Genomic DNA, 20000 nt, shown 5'->3' on the forward strand with positions numbered 1-20000 from the left:
TCGCGAGCTGGATCTCCGCAGATGACTCCGAACAATGTTCAGAGCGCCAACGACATGGTTATGACGCAGCTAAGCAATACATTCAACAACATGGGAATGGGAATGGGAGGCAACCAGTTGAACTCCCTTAGCGACTTGCCTCCCCCGCCTCCAGTGCCAGATCAGGTTCGTAAACACATGACTCCTCGCCAGGTTCATGGAAATTAATAAATTTATGTTTCCCAACAGCACTCACCAAAAATGTCGCCTCCAAATGCTGCACCACCCCCGCCGCCACCGCCGCCGCCAGTTGAGGATGGAATGGGCGGTGGTAGTATCAACCAGCACACCATGCGGCCACACCAAATTCTACCCAAATCCCTGGCCAATGGCGAGATGCCAGGTCAACAGAACGGTGTACCGCATATTGTGGCTGCTAAGAAGCTATTGCCTCCATTCCATGACCCACGAAACGACTTGATGAAGGCCATTCGAGATGGTAAGTATCATCTAGCTACTCAGATGATAAATCTTAATATTAAAAAAATGTATTATTTTAAAGGCATTACCCTGCGAAAGGTGGAAAAGTCGGAACAGAAAGAATTTGAACGCAATACGGCACCGCTGGATGTAGCCTCGATCTTGGCCAGGCGGGTGGCAATAGAACTATCCGAATCTGAGGACTCGGACAGCGATGACGACAGCGAGGGGTGGATGGAGCCCAACGAGACATCGGCTTGATCCCTGATGAACTCGCTAAAGCCGGAAATAATTCTAAAAAATAAAAAGAAAAAATAATTCCAAAGAGAATTAATCCATACGATGGTCTAAACCAGGAGTGGTATAAAATTGGATTACACAAAAGCACCAAAGCTTTTCTACCACCACCCTTCATTATAATATAATACACCTAAACTAATTCCTAAATATTATACATATATCTAAAATCAAAAACAACAAATTAATTGAATTGTAAATACATACACACCAGGACGAGTAATTATCGTTAAAGTAATCGCTATAGTAAACGCATTTGAATTTGAAGCCTAGATGATGCTCCAAGAGGATTGATAATGGATGGATAGAACCAGCGCCAGCACCCAGCACCGCGTTTTATCAATTCTTTCGGAGTCTAGCTCTAAGTAAAGCTCTAGGGCTTCTGTATCATAGTAGTCGGTGTTTGGATATTATATTATAAATATTCGATATTATTACTAAACTCAATCCTAAACCCCCCTACTTGCAATCGATACGATTAATACAACACACATTTATCCAAAACGAAACTTTAGAATTTTGTAAATACAATAATATATAAAATTATACGCAGCCGTAGTAGCATTTCAATATACTCAACCAGCTATGATTATTCCCGAGAGATCGAAATGCCTGTAATGACTATAAGGTGCATTTCACAAATCTATACATGGTTGCATGTATTTCTTTACAAAAAGTATAATATTTAATATAAACAATAAAATAATTGTACTCCAAAAATTAATTCCACTCGTTTCTTTTCAGATTAATATTTTTGTTTTTAATAAACAAAATGGTTTAGTAAGTAAATGAGTTTTAAGGAAATCAAAAAATTACATTCTTTGCAACGTAAAATGAAACTTGTTCTTCTTTAACTTAAAAAAAGGGTTAACTTTATCTTAAACTAGTACGAGAGTATTTTATTATAGGTAATAGAACTTCTTCTCCAAGGCGTTTTGCGGAATGGCGTGTAAGTTGGTGCCCACAAGGGTGGCCAGCTTCTTGGCATATTGGCAGACGGCCGGAACACGGGTAGTGCCCGACCAGTTGTAGTACAAATGGCACATTTTGTAGGTCAACTTTTGGATTTGGTCGGGACTGAGACGAATGTTGCTATAGAGCACGTTGTAGGAGGTGGGCGACACTGATCCTTGACGAACCTGCTGCGACACCAAATAGAAATCATAGCGTTCCGGGAGCGTGACAATGTCATCGACAACAGTGCCCGGCGGAGGGTTTCGGCCGTTGTTGAAGAAGCGCGTGTTCATCGACTTGGTGACCACAACGTAGGCCAGCATCGGTGGTCCGCAGTTGGCGCGCTTGTACTCCGCATCGAGCTTCTCCACAATGTCCTTAACCTCGAATTCAAAAAGCTGCTTCAGTGATCCCGGGCTCACACCGTCACGATAGAAAATAATGCGAGTTGGCAGCTTTTGATGTTCTCGTTGGTATTGGCGGAGAGCCTTTGCTATCATCGGCCAAAGATTATTGCCCAGGGTGTCGAAGGCACTGCACTCCGAGACCGTGCTGAAGTAGGTGGAGTTTTGCTGCAGATCCATGGATGCCACCAATGCCCCGTAAGCCCTCTTGCGATCGCGAGTGCTTTTGGCAATATCAAATCCCAGGGTCATTAAGCCCGAAAGAGGCACTTCCACCATCCAGGGTGTATATCCCAGCTTGCAGTTGATCTGAATGGCTATCTTGGTGGCAATGCTCATCAAACCGCGATTCTTGGCAGTTTTAATCGTGACCACTTGGGTGGGAACGGCTCTATCAACATAGCCACGCTTCTTAATGGCCGAGTATCTGCAATATATAAGAGATTTTTTTGAGTTCTAATACAAGTAGATAAAGATATTCCCAACCTGTCAGCATTATTATTAGGAACCAGGCAAAGGATTAGCTTTGGATCCATTCGAGAGCAGTCATCCATGGCTCGTATGTATGTTGCCGTGCGATCGTCATATATTTTAATTCTAAAGAAAAGGTTACCATAAAACAATGCCAATATAACCCGACAATACTATCTTACTCCTGGGGGGTCCTGATACGCAGACCCATTCCGCTGGCAGCTCTGAACAGACTTTCCATCAAGTTCCTTAGATCATAGGAGTTGCGTTCCGGAGCAATGACTGCCCAGCGATCGATACCATCACTCGGAGTGGTAAGCATACGCTGGTCCCGGAAGTAACGCGTCCAGTCAGCAGTTTCCCCAGCAGAAACCCTAAAATACAGGACTCTTAATAAAAAGAGTACAATTACCATAAAGTCAACATACTTTTGATTGTTGAACACAATTTTTTGCGGTGAAATGATACGACCAGCAACCTCAATGAGGTTCTGGTCAAGATTCATGTTCCAATCTTTCAGAACTTTAACGCTTTCAGAAGTGGTTTGCAAACGACTATTAAAACGGCGTAGCCGGTCGATGCGACGATCGGGATTCATTCGTGTATGTTCCGACATGGCACGCATCAATCTGGGAAATGGTTTAAATATTTTATTCCAATACCATGTCTGTATAGATATAATCTTACTTAAAGTCAGAACGCATGCTGTCTGTTAGGCCAGTCACTCGGCACAGTTCAGGAATGAGAACCACTATTTCACTAGCGTTTGCTTTCTGGGCCTTATCCCGGCTCTTCGATATAAGCAGCGGCTGATTTTGGTCCCTAATGCGAATGTTGTATCTCTAAAATATATAAATAATTTATCAAACTTTCTCCAAATAGGTTTAGACAGCATTTTCGACTTACAGTCAAGTAGTACTCCACAAAGCTAATATCCTTTCCCTTGCAGCTGAAGGTGGACTTTGGGGTTTGGCCAAAGTCGACATCATTGATGCGGTATGTCTTGTTATTATAGTCCGTCAGTACGACCATATCCAGCACATTCATACGGAAATCGTCCTGATGACGGGAAGGATTTTGGGAGCACCGCTTCAAGATCTCATAGACAGTTTCCGTACGCATTACTTTGTGAGTAATTTCGGTGCACAAGAGGATGTCCTTTTCGTGCTGACGAATGGATGTCTCGTATCCAGGCCATAGCTCCATTTGGAACTCTCGAATGGGAATCTAAATCGACATTAAAATTATGTTATAAAGATAGTTCTGTACACAAAAATGTATCTAGTACCTTGGCATGTGGATCGAACAGATTGCGGCCAACTAACTCTAGCTTGAGACCTTTCATTGATCGACGCAGTATGAGATTGAGAACCTGTAGGAACCGCGTCTCTGATGTCGATATGAATCCCACAAACTTGATCGTAATAGTGTATTCGGTGCCGAGCTTCGATTGTACCCGCAACACCGTCACATCCTGTGGATACTTTCGGGCCGAGAACAGCTGCATTCCATCGAACAGATACCCTTGCCCCAAGAAATTCGATTGGTCGGATAATATACCCATTCGTACGCGTACATTTTCAATAGGTGGCTCAAACTCCACATGGTAGTGAACGATTCGCCACTCCGGCACGGTCTTGAGTCGGAAGAAGTTCGACTGCAGTCGGATGGGGACTCCATCGGAGCCCTTCTTCGAGACCACATCCGCCGGACGAGTGGCCACAATGTCATAGCGATCACGGCGATCGGTGGGTCCAGCTCCTTCACGTTTCACATGTCCAGACGATCCAGCTTCCGATGGCGGCTTATCCTCGGGTGCGGCACGTGGATCTCCTCTACGGGGATCGGTTGGCCCCTTGAATATTTTGGCACGCTGTTTAGAAAATAAACAAATTTAATGAAATATTTTTTATCTTTCGTATAACGGATTGTTAGAATAGAAGAGTATATTGAAATATGGAGTATAGAGCATGAATACAGGGTATCATCACTAACCATACAGCATATAGACAAAGATTTCTTGCGACAGGCCCCAACAGGCCCCAGAGCGAGTTCTTACTCTCTTTCTTACGCTCATCGTTCGTTCATTTTACGCTCATATTCTCATTGAATGCTTTCTGTTTCTGTCTCTGTCTCTGAAAGGAGCACGACGAAGAATGTTGGTCTGCGCTTGGATTTTTCTTTGTATGTATGCGTGTCACACATTCACATACACGGGGGCATGTGTGCGTGCGATTTCGTTTCGAAGGAGGAGCTATAATAGCTTCCATAGGAGCTATTAACTAGAAACTTTGGGCCCTTTTTTTTAAGTCCTAGGATGGTTCGAAAGTGTACATACATAAGTGTGCGTAGTATGTATGTATGTATTCCAAAAAAACTATTCTGTTATTATTTACCAATTTCCGACCCGATATTATTTTTACGTTCCTTTTCACATAAAGAATACATACATACAAACATAGGCATATAAAATCGTAAATTAAAGACCGCGGACCAAGAAAAATACTCCTCTGCTTCCTAAAAAGTTGCTTGCGCAGCAGATATTCGAGATGCCATGCTTCGCGCCATACTCTAAGCACATTCCCTCTCGCTCTTTGTTGTTTCTAAAATACAATGTTTGCTAAAATGGTTTCTTCAATTAGAGGCTTAAAGATGTACTTTTTTCTAAAAAAAAAACAAACTGATTTCAGAAAATTGACGGCAATTTTTGTTTATTTAAATAAAGAATGGTCTGAAGCACCCACACAAAGGCTTTAACGCTTTCATTCTAACGGAACTTACGCAGATGCTTAAGAAAATGCTTTCAAAAATAATGAAAAAGCTATAGGTTTATTCACCTTTGCAACAGTAAGATTTCAAAACTTTATTAGAAAATCGTCACCTACCGGCTCCTCTCGTGCCTCACGGGAAGTTGATGGTCCATCATCCTCAAGTGGACGCCTGCGCCCACGTCCTTGATCTTCGGCCATAATTTTAACTTTGATTTTCAGCGAAACACTCGGAAAGGAAGAGCTTTAAAATAGAATGGCGGTCGAATTGAATGTTGCCACACAGACCGCGAATTGAATGTTTTGCAGAGTGACCGCGATGAACTCATAGAAAATAATACCACCAATTGAAAAATATCGCAAAACCTTTTATCTTACAAATAAATTTTAATATGAAGTTTATAACTTTAAATACTTTTAGTTTCTTATTTAAGCGTTTTTAGGAGCCTAGAATGCGAGCCTATCAAATTAGTTTTAAACATAGTCTGTACAAGTTATCTAATACTTCCTCATACAACCTTCTGAAGAAGGCTTTTTAAATATATATCTATTTTAAAAATGTATTTATTATTTATTTTTATTATATTATTTGTTTATAACATGATTGTAATCGAATAAGAAGTCGTTGCGAGCGCCCTAATATATATTCAAATCTTATTGGAATTTATCGATAATTCCATCGACGCTTATCCATCTCTAATCTGTAAAGACAACAAAACACAGATATGAGGGACTTACAAACCTTTGACCGGTCTTTAAAAGATTTGGAATACTTTGCCGACTTTCGAAGATTCTTGAGCGGCAAGGGCAAAACTAGAAAGGTCGCTAGAGTGAGAAAAAGGCAAGCACGGTTCAATCCGTTAACTGATTTGAATGAAAATCAGTTTCGCATTAAATATCGGTATACAAAGGAAAATTTGCGCCGAATAATTGAAATTGTGCGAGATGATCTGGAAATTGATTATTACGAACCCCTGAAGAAGGAGCAAGTGCCAATAGATCTACAAATATTATCCGCAATCCGGTTGTGGGGTGGAACTGAAGTAAGTTTTGTCCAATTGAAAAAGTTTGTGTATGTACAACAAAATGTTTTGGCGCGAAAGCATCCACATTTCAAAATTGCATATAAACTTTTTTTTATTTTATTTTTTTTTTTTTTGTAGCACCCTCACTTGACTGCAATGGCTCATGGCGTTAGCTTACGTACTTTGGGAAAAATCACTCGTCGAGTAGCTTCAGTTTTGTCGTCGAAAGCATCGCGCTATATCAGAATGCCGGCTACTCTCTCAGAAAAAGAACGAATCATGTGTTCATTTCAAGGAGTGGCTAATATGCCGCAGGTGATTGGTGCTTTGCTTCAGACAACCGTGAGATTTCGGCCGGGAAACTGTGTTCCTAACGATGTTGAGGATTTGTTTGTGGATATTCCACTCAACACAAGCGAACATCTTCATCTTCAAATAGTTTGTGATTCAGCACACAAGATACGAGATCTAGATGTCCGATTGATCGAGGAAAACACCTTAGGTTCCGACATGGAAATGTTTGCACAGTCAAAAATAAAAGATCGGTTCGAACAGAACGAGTTTCGTGGCCGTATCCTTTTGGGAAACGAGACGGTTCGATGCTCGTCGTCACTCTTTACTCCAGTGCAATTTCCAAGAACACAGTCCGAGGAACTCTATAACCATTCCCATTCAGTCACATATGCCTCGGCACGGAAATGTCTCAACTTACTCATAAATCGGTTCGGTATCCTGGGAACTGAAATAATTGGATCTCATGGTTCGGCCAAGCAAACCATTACAGCTCTGTCCATTCTTCACAATATGGCAATGGAATGGGCTGATCCCAGTATAGGTGAGGTTTTAATAATATTTATTAAATTGTTTGATTGATTAATTATATCCTTCTCTTTTTAGACATGGAACTTAATATTTCGCCATTGAAATCATACTTCTTTAATCCTTTTAATAGTGAATTAAAAAAGGGTGAGGAAAGCAACCGAACCCAGTTTATAAAAACGCATTTTTCAAATAAATAAAAGTATTAAAAGAAAACTATTTTTTATTATATACAATAATATAGCTTACTAAAACGTGACCTTGATCTATTTATATGCCACCTGATTGACTTACTTTTCTTATAAAGTTATCGAAGTCCTTTTATGGTTCAGCTGGTCCCCTTTGGTTTATGGATTTAATGTTTAGAGTAAATGTAAAATTAAGAACTTTCTGTTAAAATACAATGAAATAGTTTATATCCTTAAGCAGGTTGCATCTTAAAATTCTGAAAACTTTAAGAATATCGATATATTGATAGTTCGATATCGACATACCTAAAATATCTCAAAATACACATCTCCAGAAATGTGCACATGTGCACAGAAACATCTCAAAATAAAGTAGTTTAGTTTTTTTTTGTCGTAGGCTGTGAAATGTTTTAGTGAAAGAATTTGATTAAAAAAAATTTCAACTGGAAGATACTATATAAGGAAAACAACAACAATATACCCAACCGTGCATTTGCTATTAGTTTATTTTATAGGTATGCTATCGTGTCGCATTTAACCCAGTAATTGGTCTTCTAACGAAACGAATGTTTCTTGTAACTATTTTTCAGTTTGCCTCTTTATACTTGGCGCAATTTTGGAGCTGGAAATGTAATCACATCTTGCTGGCTCACAATTGCTAGTGACCTAAATTACAGGAAACACTAAACCAAACCACCAATTCGAGACTGTCCTGTGACCGAGTGTCATCGAGTTCTCGTCGTCACCGTTGTCGTCGTCGTCCTTAAATCCCTTCCAGAGCGGCGAACAACAACAAAGTAAAGGTCACACGAGTCGCAAAGCAAGTGAGTTTTGGTTGTTTTTTTTTTTTTTTTCTGCATTTGACCTGGTTTACGGAGTGAAGAGCCTGTGTGCGGGTGCCAGTGTGGGGGTATTTGTGGGGTTAATGTATACTATATACAGTTTGTTAAGTAATTTTGAAGGTGGAAATTCAAATAACACAAGTCTGTGCATTTTCTGATATGTGAGTGTGTGTTTTGTATTCACTTTAAATGAAAAATGTATTGAAACTAAACGTGCCATCAGCTAGTGGCACTTGCAGGAGTCTAGGTAATTTCCAAATATATAGTTTAAGGGACACCCACTTATGAATCACTTGACAGACTGTATGGGTATATTGTTTACCATCTGCATCCAGGCACCATCATGTGACTACTGACTACTTGCATTCTCTCTATCCACCAGATATGTTTAATCTGCATCAGTAATAATAACGCCAATCAAAAATCATTCACAGCTTAGGCTAATTTTAAGAGTTTTGTGTGTTTAGCCTGGTGAGAAGGCAACGGGAACGAGCTTATTACCACTTCCCATCCAAGAGTATTATAGCACCTGACATGCGTAACAACAGTGGCTATAGCCTAGCCAGCAGTAATGTGAACAACAACAACAACCATAACCACAATTACAACAACAGCAACGGCGCCAAAAACGTTCGCTACTGCAATGTGGACAATACATTTTACTATTATAACTATAACGACTATGACTGTAACTTGAGTCCACCCACGTGGAGTCGTCAAAATCAAAATCAGAATTTAAATCTTAGCCAGAATCAAAATCTCAGCCATCCGTCGAAGCGAATACCCACCAAGCCATCGGCAAGATTGCAATATCAGCAGCCAGCAGCTAATTCGGCACCGGACTCGTCACTCTTCGCGGATGCATTTGGCCAACAGTGTTTGGTGAACCAGCGGATAGCTGGGGGGAACAAGAGCTGCGAGTATGTCTACCAGCCGATGCGGCGAATCGAGGATCAGTACCCCAATGCCAAGGGAGAGTTGAAATATCGGCAACAGCAACAGCAGCCGTCGCATCAACAAATGCTACCACAGTCATCTCTCGTTTATCTCGATACGGATGTAAAAAAGCGAAAGCCGCAGAGGGCCGGCCGCGTCACCGAATATTTGGACAATGGTCCGGATCGGTATCGTGGCCGTAATTCTCCCACGCCGGAGCAGACATGGGATGCTATACTGTAATTTTGAAAATGCATTTTTGTTAATTGTCCTGCTTGTTCAAATTACATATTACAATCTCCAGTACACGCACATTAACACGTATTTTGTTGTTGCTGTTGTGTTCGAGAATTCAAAAGTAAAGTTAAAGTTTTGGACAAAACAACCGATAGAAAACCACATACAAAGTTCTAGTTGCGAGTAAATAGCTACTATATACCCAAACATACATATACCCCACATATATACACTCATTAAACCTACAAACAGACATGCATACATACATTTGTGTGTAAACAATACTATTCGATATCCCTGTTGTTTATCCAGACAGTATTAACCGATGCTCTGATTTCTTTTTTCAGCTCTGAACGTGCCGTGCAGTACCCGACAACGAATCAGCACTATCAGCATTATTTTTCGTATTTTTACAATCGTGGAGCTGAAAAGTTGTCGAAGCCGTCGTTTGCCGTCGTCAATAGCCGCAAACTGCCAATGAGTAAAGTTCAAAAGCCAGACTCCAGTCGACGGGATTCGAGGGACTTTGGTGACTCTATCACCATCTTTGGTCGGCCAGATGCTGCCGAGGACAGGAACTGGCAGAAATCCGAGAAGAATGTGCTGAAGGAGAAGCTGCCGAGCAATGACTTGAAACAGGGTTATATCGACGATGGATGGGGCGAGACGCTAGTCGGCAACGGCAACGCGTTGCGACTGAAGGCTGGGGAGGATTTGAGGGACATTAACGATGGCTACGATTCCCCATCCCTAGATGATGACGACCAATTCGAGCAGGTCCATCGCCGCTATTGCAAAGTTTCCGAGAACACCGCCCTAGATGCTGCCGGAGATACCATAGTTAACAACAATAACAATGAGCTGAAACTTGTCCGCAAGCCAGTAGACCAGCTGCCAATGCCTCGGCTGCCGATGACACCGAGAAGGGTCAAAGGTGGCACTGTATCCGCTAAGAAACCCCAACCCACGGTGCACCGAGTTCTGCTGTACAGCACCCAGAGCCCCAGGATGGGACGCAAGCAGCCAAACCAACGGAGTCTCAGCCAGAAATCAAAGTCGTTGGGTGGCGGGGACGAGGGCCAGACGGTAATTCTGCTGGAACCAGAAGCCAAGCCCGAGGACCGACGCACTCCCATCGACTTTGACAACAACGAGGATTTTGACGATGACGACGACCTCGACAATCGTGAGTATAGTGTTTGTTGAATTCTAAATCCGAGCAGAAATAAAAATATCCACTCTTTACAGTCTCGAATTTCGATGAAAGCGATACGGCAAGTATTTTGTCGGACACCGAAGACGGTTATCGTGCCTATGCCTACAAGCTAACACACTCCGTGGATCGCTTTGCATCGTCGCACAGCACCCCGAGCTTCGTGTCTTCCCAAAATTCTGATGAAGATCTCAAGAACCCTGACTCGCTGCTGGTGCCCAGCCTGTTTCCCTACGTTCCCCCATATCTGTCGTTCTCGTCGAACACTAAGAAGGGCCCCAAGGTGCCGCCCGAGCTTCATCGAGTGCTCAAATGGCGTGTTACAAACATAATGCCCAAGGTGGTTCGTCTCATCTTAGCGAACAGCGGGATGCGAATGTTAAAGAGTAAGTTTTTTCAGTCTAGATACCTTTCTAATTAATAAACCATTTTTTTAACAGAAACCAACGATTGGATGGGTGTCTGGGGCAAGCATTTAAAGTCGCCGTGCTTCAAGACCATTCGGTCGTATCAGAAAATCAATCACTTGCCGGGCTCCTTTCGCATCGGCCGCAAGGATTCGTGTTGGAAAAACCTGCAAAGGCAGATGATGAAGCACAGTAACAAGGAGTTTGGCTTCATGCCACGCACCTACATTATTCCCAATGATTTGGGGGCGTTGCGACGTCACTGGCCGCGCTATGCCCAGCGGAACACGAAATGGATTATAAAGCCGCCAGCCAGTGCTCGTGGAGCCGGAATTAGGGTAATAAATCGATGGGGACAGATTCCCAAACGCAGGCCACTCATTGTACAAAAGTGAGTCATTCTCTATTTTGTGAGATAATTATTATTTAAAGGTAATATTTCTTGCAGGTATATTGAACGTCCTCTTCTTATAAATGGTAGTAAATTCGACTTGCGCCTTTATGTGCTCGTAACATCCGTGAATCCACTGCGAGTGTTTATGTATCATAATGGACTAGCACGATTTGCTTCAGGTAATTATATAGCTGGATATTTATGCTATAACTTGACTATCTTCTTTACTGTTCACAGTGAAATATAGTGCCAAGACGGACACCCTGAATGATCGTTGCATGCATTTGACTAACTATAGCATCAATAAATTCTCTTCGAACTATTCCAAGAACGAAGATGTGAATGCATGCCACGGTCACAAGTGGACGATCAAGTCTTTGTGGACTTATTTGGCCAATCGAGGCGTACGTACCGACTGCCTTTGGGAAGCTCTCCGCGGTTTAGTTCTTAGAACGATTTTATCTGGCGAGAATGGAATTAATAGTATGATCAGAGCTAATGTTGAGTCCAAATACAGTTGCTTCGAGCTTTTTGGCTTCGATGTGATTCTGGACGCTGATCTAGTTCCCTGGCTGTTGGAAGTGAACATATCGCCGAGCTTGCACTCTGAACTGCCATTAGATGCTCATGTGAAGGCACCTTTGGTGCAGGGTGTTCTCAACACGGCCTTGTATAATGTGAGATTTTTATTTTTAATATATTTGTAAAGTACTTAAATATTTACCTTAATATTTCTTTAGGTACCTCCCAAGTTATCGCTGGATAAACAAAAAGAACTGGCCGCTGAATTTTCGTTTCCCCCTGGAACCCAAATGTGTTATGATAAACGGCTTTATATCAATTATCTATCCCGCGAGGAGAAAGTGAAACACAACACCTTCACAAGAAAGACCATGGAAGATCGTAATGAGGTAAGCTAGACCCACAACACAATGATTTGGTTTCTAAAATATATTTTTATTTAAATAGTATGTTGATGCGATCTTGACTAACCTCACTCCCGATGATGTACGCTGCCTCATTATCGCCGAGGATGAACTGGCGCGATGTGCTCCTCTGGAACGCATTTTTCCAACCGATCAAACGTACAAGTACCTTAAATATAACGATAGTCCGCGGTATTATAACCGTCTGTTGGATGCCTGGGAGTCCCGGTATGCCAACAATCGTACAGAAGGCATTGCGTTGCTGCGAGACCTCTGCCAAAATAAATATCATCTTCAGGTTCCATCACCGCCAGCCAAAAAGGTGAGATCTCTATTCATCAATGGTGCACACGCTTTTCACAAGACTCATTTGAAATTATCGTGAATACAATACTTGGAAAGGGGTATACTATTCATTAAGCAGATATTAATTTTGTTTTTCAGCTTATTATTTCTGCCAAAATTTAAAGAAAATATTTACTTTAGTTCTTATCCTTATACAACCGAGTGCAACTCGCACTAGGCTTGTATTATTTTTCCTATAGATTTTATACAATTTCTTATCAACCAATTATTTTATACACCAAAAATTATATGAAACGAACTACAAAAAAAAAAAAATCAGTTTAATATAAAACATAAATTCTTGACTTTTGTTAAATTTTGAGGGCTGTTGGAGATTGATACAATCGTTCTTTTGGCGCTGCCGTGCTTTTTGCCATCGTAAGTTTTATCTGTTGACCATTCAGGGTCAGCCTCAAATCCAATTAAAAACTCCAATATTAGTAGATAGAGAGAAAACCAGTAAGCTTGTTATAATATCGTATTGTCTTTATTTGAAATGATATATCCAGAGGACTACAAAGTGTATTTGTCATCTCTACCGGTTAACTAAAATAACGTAAAAATCTTTTGTTTTCTTTACCAGTAATGCCTAGGTAAATAACAAAGCTTAAATTAAATTTTAAATGTAGAGGGATGGTGAAATAGTGTTGTTCTCTATTGCCGTGAGGCCCCCCCCATACTTAGTTTCTAAATCCAAAATATTCTTTGTAATCAATAAATGTTTTCATAGAAGTTTGAATAAAATTAAAAATAAAATTCACCGAAGCCATACATATATGTATTGCATAGAATTAACAATTTTATGTTTTTTCGGTATCACTATAATTTCTTTTTATGTCTCCTATTATGTATGTACATGTATTTGAAGTATATTGAAGGTGATCACACTGCATACTCTTTACACATGAGCCCCGAACAAGAATTTCTTTCGACGCCAGGTGGGTTTTTCGATCAGTAATTCAAATGCAAACGGCTACCCATTCCTAGCTTTATCAATGCTGACCTCGGATCCATCACAATAGGCATATGAATGTACATTTTGTAATCAAGGAGCTTTACTAAACAAACAAAATGCGCCCCAAAATCTAAATCCATCGCCAAAGTAGTATATTATTTGTAATTTTAACTTTTCATTAAAATTCATTAAATTGAAAAAGAATCTAGGAATTTATTTATACTGGATCTTGTAGAAATGAAATTTTTAATTTTATTTTATTTAAAATTTTAATCGTCGAAATAGCTTCAAAGGCGTTTAAAAATAGTAACACCTCAAAATGGGCTAAAGATTAGATTACTGCAGTCTTAGCTAAAAATTTTTACACTTCAAAACTATAATTGAAAATCACCTTCATTCAGATTTTAAGGAAATTTTAGCTTAGTTTCAGCTCTGTTAATTTTTTGTTTTAATCTTTTATTCCACTCATAACCTTTTAAAAATGATAGCACTGCTGCTAAACTCCTAATTTCAATATCCTCCAACATAAACATACACATATTCTTAAAAATAATCATTAACTTTTCGTAATCCTCAAATCATTGCAAATATTCGTTTGATTTTTCTCTAATATATACAAAGTTAACTAGTACTTGTATTATCTAAAGTTGGATCCAAATAACAACAATATGTTTTGTGTGTAATTGTAAAATTGCAGGATTACTTCATCAAGTTTATGAGATGGATATTAAAGTGACAGTCGCTGCCATCGTATTATTGGTAGTCATTATTGTTATTGTTAGTGCAATTACCTTAGTGATAATAAAATATGTATATATTTGATATTTATTATTAATATTAATAAATTCAAAAATATTTGTAAATAGGTTATTGAAATATATAAGCCAGAATGATGTACTGTGTTTTGGGATATTTGCCCAATTGCGTAATTCGTAACTAAATTGTGATTCCCGTTTTTTGTAATAGATTGGACTAGTATTATTTCTATAAATGAATTTACTATAAAATTCTTAGATATTACTAAATTAATGAATATGTTGTACTCAATTAATTGTAGTAAACTGCCAATCATTTAAACCCGAAAAGATTGATGTATTTAAATTTAAAAAAATATGAAAATTTAATGAAATTAAATAAACTAAAACATTTGCGTTATAAGTAAAAAAAAAATATTGTAAAAAGTTCCAAAATTATGTTTTAAATTTTAAACGTTCTTATAAGAAACATTTTTTTTTGTTATGGTTTCAAAAGGGTCAGGAAAGTTTTCAGTTAAGTATTTTTTCATTTTGTCTAATAATTTTTAAGGCAAGAAAGGTTGAAAAAATTAAATCGATTTTAATGTTCTTAGAACCAAGATTTTCAAATATTTTTAAAAAAATCGACACTGCTAAAAAGGGGACTTTGTCTAAATATTGTAAGAGTTAAGGTAAAAAAAAAAAAAATTTAAATATTTGGTAAGTATTATGTTTTAGTTGTTATTTTAAAAGTTATGTTATCAGGCTAAAATAAATAGTCGTACCATATTTGATTTAATTTTGAAAATTTTGTAATCATACAATGGCGGCTACTTTGCTTATCACTTTATTCCCTTGATGTGAAAACTATAGTGAACTAATCTTTCATCTATTATCCTACTATCCAATATGTATTTACTTTTTTATCCCATTATTTCACTTTCCTAGTAGTATTTATATGTTGCAATTTTAGAATTATCTATAAACATATAGCTTATTTTTAAATATGTGTGTTTATTAGCAATATTAATAGTAAATTTTAATTTTGGCTTGTTATTACTCTTTTCTATCAAGCATGCACCAAATATGAAAAAAGCTCGTTTATGACATATATTTTTCATATTGGCTCTAAATCAGAAAAACATACCTACATTTGTTTAAGCTTTAAACTTTAGATGTAAAAACATCGGAATTCCGATGGTACTTTATACTCTTCATTCCTCTTAATATTTATTATTTTTGTCTTTATTGTTATTAACACTTAAAATTTTAAATTTAGGAATCGAACGTTGAAGAGAACGAGACTAAAGATACACCAACTACTGCTACTGCTTTTAACCAGGAAGATGCAAATTGTTAGCATCGGCATTTAAAATAATTTATAAACGTCACTGACATGCTCAGTTGTGCAGGCAAGTTATAATATTAATATTAATATTCTTAAATAACCAATTAATTAATTTTATTATATTTATAGATACCAATGGGATAAACTTTTCCTACAAAATAGCATTTGGCGTAAACACCTTGAATTTTTAAGTGTAGAAGAATTCCGATATTTTCCCCATGTTCGGCACCGTAGAAATTAGAAATGTACCTAATGTATTTAGTAAGATGTTGATATATCCGAATTATTAAATTGTATGTTACAAAAAATACAAGTCTTTTCTCATTTAGTAATCTAAGTAATATGAAAGAAACAAGTTTACAAATCAAAAAACTCATTTTATTCGTCGTTATCAAAATCAAAGGTCACACTTTATGTTTCTAAAAAATGTCCTTTATCTCAAAATCAATATAAAAACGTAAAAAAAATAATCAGTTCTGTCTGATATGTGTCGTACGAGTACGCTCATCGTGATTAGTTATAAAAGTAGAATGGAATGATAAATGTTTAGTTGCCTTTCCAAAGGCAAAATGTTAAGGATTACAAAAAGTATAGCTGGTTCTCCAGTCCAGACGACGGCGAGCGATTGATGCTCTCGGCAACAAGGAACGCTAGCTTATGGGCGTACTGGCACACCGATGGAACACGGCAGGTTCCAGAGTAATTGTAGTACATGTGAGTCATCTTGTAGGCCAGCATCTGCAACTTGTCGGCACTCAGACCCATGTTGTCCTGAATGACGTTGTAGTTGGTGGGCGACACAGTTCCCTGACGAACGGCCTGCGACACCAAAAAGAAGTCATAGCGCTCCGGCAGCGTAATGACGTCGTCAACGACCGTTCCTGGTACAGGATTCCGCTTGTTCATGAAGTAGCGAGTGTTGATGCGCTTGGCCACAACGATAAAGGCCATGCGGCAGCCATCCTCCTTACCAGCCGACTTGTAAATTTCGTCCAGTTTTGCCTTCAAAAACTTCACCTCGGTATTCACCACCTGGTACAACTGTCCATCACCGACACCATCGCGGAAGAACAGGATACGCTCGGGCAATGAACCGTGGTGCTCACGATAGGCCTTAAGAGCGTATGTCATGTTCATAGCCATCTGATCGGACAACTCTTGACCCTTCATGTGCTCGGTCACAGACGAGAAGTAGCGAGTGGAGGTCTTCATGTCCATAGTGGCCACCAGAGCTCCGTACGACTTGTTCTTGTTCTTTGACGAGTGGCACACATCGAAGCCAACGGTCATTAAGCCCCGAACCGGAAGCTCAATCATCCAAGGAGCGCCCATTAGCTTGGCATTCATCTGGATTACCACTTTGGTGGCAATAGACATCAAGCCAGCTGCTTTCTCCTGGCGCGGAGCAATGGTTTTCAATGTCACCACTTGAGATGGCACCGGGCGATCAACGCAGGTGCGTTTCTTGATGCAAGAGTACCTGCCACATAAGGAAAATGTGAATAAGATTACCTTTTACCAATCAAGGAATTGTTACATACTTCTCCTCGTTGGGGGCCTTGAGAACGAGCATTACAATTTGCGGATCCTTGGCCACGGCATTGTCAATGGCTTGAGAATAGTTGCTGTTGCGATCGTCGGCGATTTCCTCACTGCAGAGAAATGAAAAAAGTTACCTTCATACTTCAAAAGATTTATGAACCAAACTTACTATCGTGGCTCGGCGATGCGCATTTTCATGCCGCTGGCTGAGCGGATGCACATCTTCACAAACTCCTGAGTCTCGCGCGAATTACGACGTGGTGTGATCACGTACCACCTCTTGATGTCCACATGGCTGAACATCGAAGATTGACGGAACTCACCAGTCCAATCGGCACGAGAATCGCACAAGTATCTTTTACCATCACCGAAAACAATACGCTCTGGGGGAAGAATTCGAGCCGGAATCTCCACCAAGGCAGAGTCGAGCTCAATGTTCCAAGAGCGCATAACTTCCGTGCTCTCCTTGGATTGCTTCAAGCGCTGGTTGAACGCACGCAGGCGCTCAATACGGCGATCAGGAGTCAAGCGGGTATGTTCGCTCATTGCCTTCATCAAACTAGTAATAGTATGTTATATTAAAACTAAAGTCTAAGAAATAATCTATTTTGAAACAAACCGAAAATTGGCACGCATGGCATCAGTCATTCCAGTAGCCCGAGCCAGCTCGGGAATCAGCATAATTAACTGATCTAGGCCGCTACGAATGTTCTTCTCAGTGGGACGAGACACAATAAGCGGTTGCTTGTAGTCTCGAATAATAATATTATAACGCTGTAATATATATATTATTAGACATATTGTTTCTATTTACTTTCATTTTTAAAATATACCTTTTTATAATATTCTACGTAAGAAATTTTGCCCTCCTTGGTTTCGAATTTGGACAAAGGCGAGGATGAAAAGTCAACATCGTCCACACGGTAAGTCTTGTTATTGTAGTCCGTCAACACCACCATACCTGAATATTGGAATTATTTTTTTAACTTTCCATAAAATAAAATTAAAATTAAAACTCACCCATAACATTACGCTTGAAAGCATTTTGATAATCGTCACTATCTCGAATATTTTCGGACAAAATGTTGTACAAGGTATCAGTACGCATCACCTTGTGAGCAATCTCAGCGCAAAGCAAGATATCATTCTCATGCTGACGAATCGACGTCTGATATCCTGGCCAGAGTTCCATACGATAGTTTTCTAGGTTTATCTGAGAGACAACAAACATAATGATACTGTAATATAATTTAAACTTCATTTTGATTGTTTCTTTGTACCTTTGCTTGAGGATCGAAGAAATTACGAGCCACCAACTGCAAGTTTAAACCTTCCATGGCTCTACGCAAAATAAGATTAAGCACTTGAAACTGCTGGTTGTCGGCAGCCTCCACAGAACCGACATGCTTTATCTTAATTTCGATATATTCGCCAGCTCGATTCTTGGTAACAAGCTCCTGAACATAGTTACTATTCGGCAGCTGTTTAAATTGGTTGCAGCAGAATAGAATAGTTCCATCAAAGATGTAGCCACCAAAAAGTTGTTTATGCTCGTTCATATAGGCACGACGAAGGCGAGTATTGTCCACCTCAGGAACAAAATCAACGCGATACTGGTATATAGTCCAGCTTGGGCGCTTCATCACCCTATAGTAGTTGGTCTGAACCGTTACTTTGGTTCCAGAGCTACCATTTTTGGAAGCACATCCAGGAGGACGAGAGGGAACCACATCGGTGATCACACGACGACCACGGACGGAGCCACGGGGATCACCTGAATGCAATTAGAATATAAAATAACAAATATTTTCATAAATTTGACGATTTGCCACATACCTTCGGAAGTAGGTGGCTCAGTTTCACCAGACCCTCCTGCAGATCTCAGCGTCTCCATAGATTTCAGATTTTCCTTAGCCCTTGCCAAATCCGAAATTTTCTTCATTTCGCCAGACTGAATAGTTTCCGCAGCCCTCTGAGTCTGCCGATCTCTCGGCAAATCTCTAGCTGCTTCACTACGAGATGTCTGCGACGAATGATCCGACCCTTGATCACCCTAAAATAAATGTTTGATTTTAAATTAAATTTGAAACAAAGCTTTCCAGCAATTTTTAAAACATGGCGTAATGCCACATGAAACATGAACGATCATGTTTGTTAAACAGCCAAGAACTGGCAACCATGGACGGCGTCTTCATTTTGACTTTTCCTTCTCCATTTTAAAACGTGTGTGTGTGTACCCACCGTTCCATTCCACTTCGTTTCATATTGCGCGACGAGAAGGCATCACAACTTTTCAAGCACTTTCATTTTTCTCAAAATTTGCACATTTTTTAGCGAGTTTTTAAAATGTATTTAATGTTCATATGAGCGAGTATTGGATGTTTACATCTTTTCAGATACATTTTTTTTGGTTCTCTTTTTAATTCATTGAAATATTATCGGCGTGGTCATCAGAATTTGATTTTTTTTTATTATGATGCCGCAAGGTTAATGCCACTAAAACTACTTTGTTGATCCGCACAATTTTTACATAAAAACATAAATACATACATACATACATACATATGTATGATGTATGTATGTATGTATGTATGTATGATGTATGATGTATGTATGTGCATTTGCATGTGGGATCACAAAATTATCTTTCTCTCTTCCACACTTTTTTGAATTTTCTTAATTATTAAGTTCGGTATAAGACTTGATCATTAAAATATTGTGGTAGGAATATTTAAC

The 20000-nt window shown here is 39.3% G+C and overlaps 5 protein-coding genes across 7 annotated transcripts; 3 read left to right on the forward strand and 2 right to left on the reverse strand.

The window, feature by feature from the left end:
• Positions 1-6: 6 nt before the first annotated feature.
• LOC138927531 (actin-binding protein WASF2-like) lies at positions 7-1480 on the forward strand. Its single transcript, XM_070282788.1, has 3 exons — positions 7-165; positions 229-478; positions 542-1480. Exons 1-3 carry the CDS (start codon positions 22-24, stop codon positions 718-720), a joined length of 573 nt encoding a protein of 190 aa, XP_070138889.1. The 5' UTR covers positions 7-21; the 3' UTR covers positions 721-1480.
• Positions 1481-1489: 9 nt separating this feature from the next.
• On the reverse strand, positions 1490-5685 carry LOC108126866 (P-element induced wimpy testis). Its single transcript, XM_017243616.3, has 8 exons — positions 5471-5685; positions 3874-4458; positions 3492-3812; positions 3273-3427; positions 3014-3214; positions 2768-2959; positions 2601-2711; positions 1490-2541 (listed from the first exon to the last, which is right to left on the reverse strand). The coding sequence occupies exons 1-8, from the start codon at positions 5552-5554 to the stop codon at positions 1659-1661; spliced, it is 2532 nt and encodes an 843-aa protein (XP_017099105.2). The 5' UTR covers positions 5555-5685; the 3' UTR covers positions 1490-1658.
• A 365-nt stretch (positions 5686-6050) lies between these two features.
• Positions 6051-7408, forward strand: LOC138927530 (putative nuclease HARBI1). Its single transcript, XM_070282787.1, has 3 exons — positions 6051-6396; positions 6517-7213; positions 7276-7408. Exons 1-3 carry the CDS (start codon positions 6079-6081, stop codon positions 7395-7397), a joined length of 1137 nt encoding a protein of 378 aa, XP_070138888.1. The 5' UTR covers positions 6051-6078; the 3' UTR covers positions 7398-7408.
• A 328-nt stretch (positions 7409-7736) lies between these two features.
• On the forward strand, positions 7737-16540 carry TTLL4A (Tubulin tyrosine ligase-like 4A). 3 transcript variants are annotated; one of them, XM_017243540.3, is made up of 12 exons: positions 7737-7900; positions 7976-8209; positions 8610-9402; positions 9748-10586; positions 10649-10999; positions 11054-11411; positions 11469-11593; positions 11652-12091; positions 12155-12325; positions 12384-12662; positions 15654-15786; positions 15852-16540. In XM_017243540.3, exons 3-11 carry the CDS (start codon positions 8762-8764, stop codon positions 15732-15734), a joined length of 3285 nt encoding a protein of 1094 aa, XP_017099029.2. In that variant the 5' UTR covers positions 7737-7900; positions 7976-8209; positions 8610-8761; the 3' UTR covers positions 15735-15786; positions 15852-16540. The 3 variants fall into 3 exon arrangements, with proteins under 3 accessions (XP_017099029.2, XP_070138885.1, XP_070138886.1); XM_070282784.1 differs by having other exon boundaries at positions 8662-9402; XM_070282785.1 differs by lacking the exon at positions 8610-9402 and having other exon boundaries at positions 7738-7900.
• On the reverse strand, positions 16079-19323 carry LOC138927529 (protein aubergine-like). Its single transcript, XM_070282786.1, has 8 exons — positions 19101-19323; positions 18545-19038; positions 18285-18477; positions 18098-18225; positions 17884-18038; positions 17434-17823; positions 17264-17374; positions 16079-17202 (listed from the first exon to the last, which is right to left on the reverse strand). Exons 1-8 carry the CDS (start codon positions 19204-19206, stop codon positions 16302-16304), a joined length of 2478 nt encoding a protein of 825 aa, XP_070138887.1. The 5' UTR covers positions 19207-19323; the 3' UTR covers positions 16079-16301.
• Positions 19324-20000: the final 677 nt, after the last annotated feature.

Source organism: Drosophila bipectinata, unplaced genomic scaffold, assembly GCF_030179905.1.
Source record: "Drosophila bipectinata strain 14024-0381.07 unplaced genomic scaffold, DbipHiC1v2 scaffold_300, whole genome shotgun sequence".
NCBI classification, from domain to species: Eukaryota; Metazoa; Arthropoda; class Insecta; order Diptera; family Drosophilidae; genus Drosophila; species Drosophila bipectinata.